The 10,691-nt window shown below is 44.2% G+C and overlaps 1 protein-coding gene across 2 annotated transcripts in view; it reads left to right on the top strand.

Annotated features, from left to right (window-relative positions):
- Positions 1–9,677: 9,677 nt before the first annotated feature.
- The window catches only part of PDE6A (phosphodiesterase 6A), a 57,614-nt gene continuing 56,600 nt past the window's right edge, over positions 9,678–10,691 (top strand). For both annotated transcript variants that reach the window (XM_059174015.1, XM_059174014.1), the window contains exon 1: positions 9,678–10,151. In XM_059174015.1, coding sequence (XP_059029998.1) covers positions 9,678–10,151 — 474 coding nt within the window. The remainder of the gene's footprint in view (positions 10,152–10,691) is intronic.

Below are 10,691 nucleotides of genomic sequence, written 5' to 3'. Positions count from 1 at the left end.
TTTGGGACCCCAACACAGGTTCCGAATGCCTGATTCCTTTCTTGTCTCAGGTCATAGCCTAAAAGCCCCCTCTCACTTCCAGGGAGGCCTACTTACCCTGCCAGTCACATCCTACCGTGTCATCCTGCTTTAATTTTATCTGCCCCCTAACTGGACACTCTCTGATACTGAATACATGTTTATTCATTCTGTCTTCTTCTTGTTTGTAGCCTGTTGGGGCAGGGGGAGTTGTGAGGAATGAAGGGGACACCACAGGGGAGTGGAAGGTCAAGAGCACCTGTGAAAGAAGCAAAATGGTTAACTTCCTTTCCCTCCCTTTGCAGTGAACCTCTGCACAGTAATTTTAAATAACTCAATTTCTTGTCTAGAGATGATCCTCAAGTTTCTGTCAACCATCAGATCCAAAGCTTCCAGAAGTCACAAGCCATACTGGGAATCAGAACACCTGGGTTCTACTCCTGATGCTGTCCCTTGTGACTGGAGATAACTCAGTAGCTATTAGTGTTCTCATTTCTCCAAAGGTATCTGATGCCCCACGACCCCCCACACCTAATGCGCCCCTCCTTCCCAGTCCTGGAGAGGGTCAAGTGAGGTAATGAGTGTCAAGTACTTTGCCAACTACCTGTAGGCTGCAAAACACACAGAGGCAACAGATGCTGATTTCTGGGCGTATACCTCTGGAAGCAGAAAAGTCTTCACATTCATTATTTAATTTAACCCTAATAGCAGCTTTCAAGGAGCTGCTATATTGTGATGCTCCCTTTATAGGTGAGGAAATGAGACTCAGAGATGTAAGGTGACTTGCCCAAGGTCCCAGTTAGTAAGTGACAGTAATGTGATTTTAACGCAGTTACATCTGACAGCAAAGCCCACTCTTACCCACTACACTCACTGTGCTGGTCAAATGTAAGAATCCACCTTGCATCCTTGCCTCTAATAGATACCAGTAAAAACTGGTGTCTATTTAATAATTTAATAATGGCTATGATTTTTTTCTCTTATTACATACTTTCTAATCCACATTGCAGATGAGGAAACTGAGGGTCAGAATATTAAGTTACTTAAGAGGTCATGCAACTGGCTGGAAGTGGATTTTGATCTCAGATCAAACTGAGATCAAACAGAGGTCAAACTGAGAGCTGCCAGATGCCAAAACCCAAGAACATGTGGTTATGACCCACTGCAAGAGGGAGGTGCTACAGAGGAAGCTCTAGGCCAGTCACTGGTGCCTCTCTCCCTCCCAGGTGAGCATCTCCAACTGCTAGTTAGTGCAGCGGGCTCTCTGCCTGTCCCAAAAGCACACATCCCCAGGGTCCCCTGGAAGCGGACTTTGGTCTGCCATTCCTGCCTCACCTTCATGCTCTAGGTTCCTGCTGCAGGAACCTGAGAGGTGAAACACATAAGCCAAACCCTGCTCATCTGCTTTTCCTCAATAACAGCAGGTCAGCAGCCCAGCCAGCCAGAAGCCATGTAAGCCCGGGCATTTTCCCTCCCATTCGTCTTGGAGTTCGCAGAGGTGCTGGCAGCTGGAGGTCACGTATTCTAGCCATTACTCTGTCCCAAACTGCCTTCTGAAAAGTAACTGAAATGAGGGTGTTATGGGCCAGCAAGTAAGTCATTTCAGGTGAGAGGCCCCTTGAGGAATTACCTCCACAGCACTTCCCGACCAGACACACTTCCCAGGTGGGACTGGTCACTTGCTCTGAGGCTATAGTGGGCCCCAGACTGACTCCCATGATCAAACCGGCTATTCCCAATTTTCTATTCTGATATATTCACTGCTATGGGTGTTACTTTTTTTTTTTTTTTCAAGTTTGATTGTTCTTGAAAGCGGATAACATGTACAAGCAAATTTAAAAGATCAAAAGAGTTTAGGATGAAAAGTAAGTCTTTCTCCCACACTATCCATTCTTACCCCATTGTTCCTCCTGGAGGCAAACACAGCACCAGTTTCCTGTGTTATCTTCCGGTTATTCTATACCAACAGTTCTCAGTCCTGGCTACACACCAGAATCTCCTGGCAAACTTTTAAAAAGATAACAATGTTTGGGTTCCATTCCCAGATACTAAGATCAAATTCGAGTACAGTGAGCTCGGGCACTGATATTTTTAAAAGACACACAGGAGATTCTAATGCACACAGAGGGTTGGCAAACCAGTGATCTATGCAGATACAAGACGATGTCTCTTTACACATAAAATATACACTATTTTACACTTTTTAAAAATTAATATTCTATGTTGAAGACTGTTGTATATCAGTGCATAAAGAGCTGCTTTTTGGCTATCTACTGCTTGATAGGTCTGTTATTAAACGAAACGAGGCTGAGACAAAGTGAGAGTTAAAGTTTTATTTTATGATAAGTATTAGAAGTCAGACTGATTGGCCAGGGGAATGAGACTGAGACAAGGTGAAAGTTATGCAAAGCTCTATTCTATGCTAAGCATTAGAAGTCAGACTGACTGGCCAGGGCCGTCTCTGAAGAGAGCGACTACCCCTAGCTTACAGGCTCAAGAATTGACTGACTGACCGGTCAGGGCTGTCTCCGAAGAGGGCGACCCCTCCCCATCTTACAGATTACCTTTTATAGAGCAAAAGTCTGGCCACACATAGGTGGCCAATGAGATTGTAGTCATGTTAGAGTCGTGTTAGGTCACACGCCGGTGGCCAATTGAATTACAATTTACCCTATAGTAGCTGTTTGAACTAACCTATTACTCTGGTCAGAATTGGTGCTCAAACGGTGGGGTTTACATTCTTTGGTGGTTAGGGAAAATGTATGTGTGTTTCTTACTGATTGGATGTCTCTACCTGGCCCAACTTGTCCTTATATTCTGGGCTCTGTTATCAGGAACTGGCCGACCTGGCCTTGTATTCTGGGCTCCGTTATTAGGAACTGGCTGACCATATTTTACTGGTTTCCCAGACTTGCTTCTAAGTAAGTTTTTCTGGAGAGAGAGGGGCAGGATCAGTTTAAATTTTACTGCACAAACAACAAAATGGCTTTTAACCAAGATGGAGTCGCTCTGGTTAAATAGGTCCTTACATTTCCCCCTTTTGGAGATTAGTCAAATTCTTTGACTTTTCAGCCAGACTTTTGTTCCCTTATTATTTTCCCCTGAATAATTTTGACCCTTAAATCTTTAAGGTAGTTGAAGGTGGAAGGTCTCATCTTCTGTAATTTCTTCCTGCTAAATAGGGGCATAGAGTGGTCCCTACCTATTTGGGTTAACATTGATCAGTTGAGGAGTATGTAGGGGAGTTACGAAAGACAGAGGCAACTGAATCCAGCACTGACAGTGAAGAAGTGTCTCTGTGCATGGTAAGGATCATCTGTCATCGTGAAGTCATTGCAGTAACGGAGTCTCAGCACCAAGTAGAGAAACATTGAACAAAGCAACATATTAAAATTAATAAGGCTATAAGATTGAGAAACCTGAAAAGGAGATTTATCCATCCATCGCCAGTCTCCAGAATTAACTTTGTCAAGGTTTCTTTAAGAGTCTGGTTTATTATTTTTTTATTTATCTGGAGTTTGGGGACCGGTAGGCACAGTGTAGTTTTCAATTAGTGCCCATGGCCTTGTCCAATGTCTGTGAGGTTGAACTCACAAATGAAGGGCCGTTGTCCGATCTGATCATGAGAGGTAATCCAAACCTAGGAATTATTTTTAGTAGCTTTTGTCTAACACTCCTGTCTTTTTATGTTTGGTGGAAAAAGCCTCTACCCAGCCTGAAAAGGTATTCACAAAAACTAACATATACTTGTGTCCATATCTTCCCGGTTTCATCTCTGTAAAATCTATTTCCCAATAAATTCCTGGTTCCTTACCTCTTTTTCTTTTCCCTCTTCCCATTTTAGCTCCTCCCACATTTACCGCCTGACATTGAGCACATTTATCAACCACACCTTGAGCCAGACGCTCTAATTTAGAAACCTGGAACTGTTTGCCCATAAACTCTTTAAGTTTGCGTGTCCCCAGATGAGTGTCCTGATCTATTTGGCTTACTAATTTCTCCTAGTCTTCGAGGAAGAATTAACTTTCCTGTTCTAGTCTCAGCCCAATCCCCTTCATAATCTAATTTAGTCCATTTCTGTAAATATACTTGCATCCTTCACCAGGAGGGCCGTGACAGCAATTATGCAGAGGCAAGGGGGAACCCAGCCGCTACTGGATCTAGGTTCTTGCTAAGATAGGCTATTGGCCTTTGCCAAGGCCCTAGGGTCTGAGTCAAAACTCCTTCAGTCACCCCTGCCTTTTCATCCACATACAGGTGAAAGGGTTTTGTAACATCTGAGATGGCCAATGCTGATTTCAGCTCAGATCTTTTTTTTTTTTTAAGATTTTATTTATTTATCAGAGGGGGGGGGTGGAGAGAGCGAGCACAGGCAGACAGAATGGCAGGCAGAGGCAGAGGGAGAAGCAGGCTCCCCGCTGAGCAAGGAGCCCGATGTGGGACTCGATCCCAGGACGCTGGGATCATGACCTGAGCCGAAGGCAGCTGCTTAACCAACTGAGCCACCCAGGCGTCCCTCAGCTCAGATCTTGTTCCCAGGGTCTTGAGTTCAAGCCCCAGATTGGGTTCCACACTGGGCATGGAGGAAAGAAAGAAAGAAAAAAGGGAAGGAAGAAAGGAAGGAGGAAAGGAAGGAAGGAAAAAAGAAGGAAAGGAAGAAAGAAATACTGTGGCTGTCTTTGGTCACAGCAGCTGAATAGTATTCCAGTGTTTGGGTTGACGATCATTCCTTTAAGCACTGAGGGACATTTATGTTGTTGTCATTCTCTTAATATTACAAAGGGTGCTTTGAACTATTATAGATGTTTTCCCTCTGTCCCCTACCTGACTCCTTGGAAGGGGCTTGGTCTTTTGTTCACTCACCTCTCAGGGCCACTGTGTGGCAAGACAGGAAGTAACCATTCTCAGGCTCAAGAAGAGATCGCTTCCCACTTTGAGCCTTTGAGGGAAATTGTGCTGAACTGTCCCAGAAGGAAAGAATGGAGAGCCAAGTAGTTAGGGAGAAAGGAGATTTTTGAAAGCCTCCCCAAGGCCAAGCCATGGGGGTAGGCTTTGCAGGACAATTGATGGCAAGAATTTGGGCCTCTTTCTGCCCTGGACAGAAGGGAGGAAAGCATCCCATATGGGTTTCCTGGGAGGGTGGAGGACCTCTGAACCCCCGTGAAGAGCAGAATGGTTAGCCTTTCAGGGTTCATACCAACCTGAATAAGGGGCACACTTATGGTATCAGTGTGAATGAAAGGCCAGAGGGCTGTTCCCTGGCTGCACTGAGTTAGACCAACAGGCCTTCACATGAATCTGGGCTGGGGCAGCAGTAACAATAATTACCCAGATTTGATATCTTGCCAGCACTGTGGGATGGAGACTGGGAACACAGAACATTTAATTTGGAGAAAGAAAAAGCATGTGACTTTTAACCAGGGTGAAGGAGCATAAGTCACTTTTCCTACAAATATTTAGGTACAGAAAGTGATCTGTTATTTGATTTGTCCCAGAAATCACAAACCCTAGAATCCCAGATCTTTTCCTTCATGGGTATGTTCCAGGTGCACTGGGAGATGGTCATTCAAAATAGAACATGATCTTAGCATTAAAATGTTGACCTCCCCATTATTTCTTTACTTAAACTCTTGTATTTTGGGATAGTCAAGGCAACATCTTCAAAGATTAGTAGTGAAATCATTCTGTCTTTCGGGGTAAATTTTTTAATGACAAGTAAGAAAATAACCAAATAAGTATGCAAAGATGTTACTACACAAATATTCATTGAGAGTACCAAAAAATTAGGAACAGCCTAAATAATGAAGAGCTAGAAATACATTAAACAAGTTATGATTCAGCCACTCAGTGGAGGCCAATTAGGCCATTAAAGAAGAATATTTAATGGCATAGAAATACGTTTACATGTATTTTTAAACAAACAAAACGCATATTATATCATCACATTTCTGTTATAAAACTTACATTTATATTGTTAGAAAAGAAGGATGTACATCAAAATGTTTCTCTGGGTAGTAACTGTTCTCTTCTTTTTATTTGCCTGTATTTTCTCAATTTTCTAGAGCACCAAGACGTATAACTTTATAAAGAGAAAAATAAGAGTTTTAGTTTAACAAAAGAATAGGAAAATAGGTATATTTGCATTACGTCTGCTTTCTACGAATACTACTGCCTCATACTCTGCCTACATTCTTTTTTTTATTTTAAAGATTTTATTTATTTATTTATTTGACAGAGAGAGAGAGCGAGAGAGAGAGAACACAAGCAGGAGGAGTGGGAGAGGGAGAGAGCAGGAAGCCCAATGCAAGGCTGAATCCCGGGACCCTGGGATCATGACCTGAGCTGAAGGCAGACGCTTAATGACTGAGCCACCTAGGTGCCCCTTATGTGATCATTATTAAAGATTACATTTATTGGGAACTGTCTATCAACCAAGTTCAATAGAATCACCGCCTCCAAACCTCACAACAGCTCTATAAGTATTATTGTTATCCACAAACTGCAAATGAGAAAACTGGGACCAGAGATTAAGTAATCTGTCAAAAGTCCAAGTTTGTGAATGATAGGAAGAGAATTCAAACACAACCCATTCTGGATCCAAAGCCCAGGTGTATGCTCCTGCCTGTTGCCTTTCTACTGCTGTGGTCACAGGGCAGGTACTTAGGACCTAATTTTGCCTGTCTTTTCAGGATTCCCCAGAGATCCTAACTATTTTTGAGTTACAGATCCCTTTCAGAATCTGAGCTTTAGGAAAATGCACAGCAGGTAAAAATGCACTTAGGACCAACTTCTCCCAAGCTCATTCTTTGACCCATACTATAGACCCTCAAAGTCAAACAAGGAGAACATCACAGATGAGCCAAGTTTCAGGGACTGATCAACATGTAACCCAAGTAGTTGAATAAAGTTACTAAGTCAACAGATGACCAGACAATTAGGAACTGATAACAACTGTAGGCCAAGGGTAAGAACAAGTGAAACAAGGGAGTGAGCCAAAATAAGTATAAATGAAGGTGGAGACCAACCAGACAGTTTCAGGGATTGTAAGGATGGAGCCAGTTCCCTTCTCTTTGTGGCTTCACCTAGACCTGGGGTTTGGCAAGCTACGAGAGGAAAAGCTTTCAACCAGGAAATGGAAACTAAGTCAACATTGAACACCAGGAAAATGTGCTGAAGGGGACCACTCAGTGTAGAGTTTCCTACAGGGCCCTAACAGCACACAAATTACCCTGGCCTGCCCCACTCTTTCTCATGTCTCTCTTTCCCAGTCAGCCAGGAGGTCTTCTACACCCTTCTTCTTGTTTCTATGCCCACTTCCTTCTCTTCACTCTCTCAACCCCCATCCTAGACCCGTTCCTTTATTTTGGGAAGATTGCAACAGCTTCCTTACTGACTTGCCAGCCCCAGACTCATCTTCTTAATGCTGGTGTTTGGAATCTCTTTGCTCAGTCCTCAGCTTGCATACCTTCAAGGACAAGGGAGTGCACTGTCTTCAAGGAAATCTGGTTGATCTCTGAAAGTTACTGGATAATTACTATTAAATTAACTCTATGAAATTGCTGTTTGTGTAGGACAAAAATAGGGGCAATTTCATAGGTTTCAGCTTAATAAAGCATTGGGTAATACATAGCTTGGCCCTATACTATAGGCTTTCTCACCTAATCTCCACAACAGTCATGTAAAAGCATTCTAATTTTATAGATAAGTTGGTTCTTTACTGAGCATCAAGAATGTGCCAGGCAGGGATGCCTGGGTGGCTCAGTTGGTTAAGCAGCTGCCTTCGGCTCAGGTCATGATCCCAGTATCCTGGGATGGAGTCCCACATCGGGCTCCTTGCTCAGCGGAGAGCCTGCTTCTCCCTCTGCCTCTGCCTACCATTCTGTCTGCCTGTGCTCGCTCTCTCTCCCTCTCTCTCTGACAAATAAATAAATAAAATCCTAAAAAAAAAGAATGTGCCAGGCAGCACTGGAAGGCCTAGGGAATCAGCCCTGGCAGGTCCCCACATCATGCAACTCATAATATAGATGTGAAGACAAACAACAGACAAAGAAACAAAAAAACAAGCAAGATAATTTTTAACAGTGATAAATTCAATAGAAGAAAGAGTGATGTGACAAGCAGCCCCTGGGGAGGATCTACTCGGGGTAAGACAAGGGATGACTAGTTTGAGCTGAGACCTTAAGGTTGAGAAGGAGCTGGTGTGCAGAGAGCTGGGGAAGAGCGTTCCAGACAGAGGGCTCATGTTATTTACGGTGAGAATGTAGAAATTCAGGTTGCTGCGTGGCCTGGCCAGCCAAGGGGTCACCTGTGTACACAGCGCGGAATGGGCACAATACTCTTAAGAATTTACTGCACAGTACAATAAAGGAAGTAATCTACTTTCCATTAAAGTTTATTTGCCAAGTTCAGAGTACCAGCAACAGTCCATTAGCCTGCATTCCACTATTTACAGTATAGAGACACAAGACTTTCACAAGTATATTCGCGGAAATGAATGTACATTTCATCAGAAAGAAAATGTTCTCCTCCTCCCCGAGTGTACTAGAGGGCACTTCGGTGACGATGTGGTATTTCAAGACTCAAAACGAACCAATAGCAACTAGACTCTGTGTGCATTTCTGACTGACAATCCAAAAAAAGTACAGATTGTATCCAGAAAAACCACATTAAAGTGCTAAGAGAAAGATGGGGGCGGTTTGGGGAGGGGGAGGGAGGTTAGGGGAAATAGATTTTAAAAGCCAGACTCTACATAAAGTACCGAAACAAAAAAGTGTTCACTAGAGGTTACCTCTGAGTAGCAAGATTATGGTGACTTCAATAATCTTCGTGTATTTTCTTAGAGTGAACATGTATTTTTGTAATAAAAGAAAAAATACGAACAACGTTATTTTCACTAGGGCCCCTCAAAATCTGAATAAAATTAAAGGGTCGTTGACATCTAAAGCCGGGAAGGACTTTGATGCAGATTCTGAAACTGCAGCCCACAGGTGCCAGACCCGGAAGGTACACACAGGGACGCAGGCTGAATGGTGAGCATGCGCAGTGAGGCTGTGCTGGGGAGGCTCTGGGAAAGGGGGCAGGGGGATGGGAGCGGGGTGGGCAGTCCCTCTCAGCTCTAGTGGGCAGTCCCTCTCAGCTCTAGCCATTCCTCCAGGGAGGACAGCCGGCTTAGAATTTTTAGATCTCCCGATTCTCCAAGAGAAGCTGAAGGAAATCTCCTAAACAGTGTATATAGGGTTCTGTGTCAAATGTTGAAGGAAAACACCCAACAGGCAGAGAAAACACACCTACAGTAGCAGGCGGACCCTGCTTCGGGGTTGTTTTTAATTTTGCCCACCTCCTGCTCTGTCTAGAAATCCCTCTTCAGCTCTTAGGCCAAGGTGAAAGAAACTCTCACCTTCTCCCATCTGGGGACCGGCAGCATCTGGAACCTTCTGATCCTCTCATAATCCTTGTTCTCGGGAAATATTAATGATTTAATCTCCCAAGCTCTCTCCCTCAACTCTGCAGCCATAGTAGCAAGATCCACACAGGCCAGACCCACAGAAGCCCAGCTTGGCACGACACACCTCCTGACTCCATTTTGCCACAAACTATAAACCTGTCCTTGGAAGGCCAGCTTGAATCTCTCCACGGAAGCAGCCAGTGGGATTCCAGCCATGGGGGAAGTGACGGCAGACCAGGTGGAAAAGTTCTTGGACTCGAACATCAGGTTTGCAAAACAGTACTACAACCTCCGCTACCGGGCCAAGGTCATCTCAGACATGCTGGGCGCCAAGGAGGCAGACGTGGACTTCAGTGACTACCACTCACTGAGCAGCGTGGAGGAGAGTGAAATCATCTTCGACCTCCTGCGTGACTTCCAGGAGAATTTGCAGGCAGAGAGATGCATCTTCAACGTCATGAAAAAGCTGTGCTTCCTCCTGCGGGCAGACCGCATGAGCCTGTTCATGTACAGAGTCCGAAATGGCATCGCAGAGCTAGCTACCCGCCTCTTCAATGTCCACAAGGATGCAGTTCTTGAGGAATGCCTGGTGGTGCCTGACTCGGAGATTGTGTTCCCCCTGGACATGGGTGTGGTGGGTCATGTTGCGCACTCTAAAAAGATCGCCAACGTCCTCAACACAGAAGAGGTACCCTCATCCCCATAAGAAGGGGGGCAGGGAGGCATTATTCCTTGGAGTCTTGGTGGTTGAGGGGGTGCAAGTGGGGTGGGGAGCTGCTGGCCATCAACCCTGGGCTGGTGACAATTTGGCACTGCTCTTAACTTACTTTACTTATAAAATTTTATTTGGAAAAAGAAAAAACCTACACCTAATGGAAGAGTTTAAGAATAGTACAAACAACGGTATATCTTTCATCCAAATTCACCAGTTGTTTGTTCCTTGCCCTGTTTGTTTTATCTCTCCTTTTTTTTCTGACCACTTTGGGAGTCAAAAGCAGACAATGTGCTATATATTTCCAGAACAAGGGTATTTCCTATGTATCCACTGTACAGTGATCAGATTCAGGAATTGGAGCATTGATACAGGACTGTTATCTCATGAACAGTCCAGACTCGGTTTTTGCCAGTTGTCTCAATTACACCCAGATAACTCTATCTCTTTAGCCCCTCAAATTTGAAACAGTTCCTCAGTCTGTCTTGTTTTCCCCAACACTCATGTTTTTGAAGG

The sequence above is a fragment of the Mustela lutreola genome, chromosome 5 (assembly GCF_030435805.1).
Source record: "Mustela lutreola isolate mMusLut2 chromosome 5, mMusLut2.pri, whole genome shotgun sequence".
Classification (NCBI taxonomy): domain Eukaryota; kingdom Metazoa; phylum Chordata; class Mammalia; order Carnivora; family Mustelidae; genus Mustela; species Mustela lutreola.
This window is presented reverse-complemented; position numbering and strand designations above follow the sequence as displayed.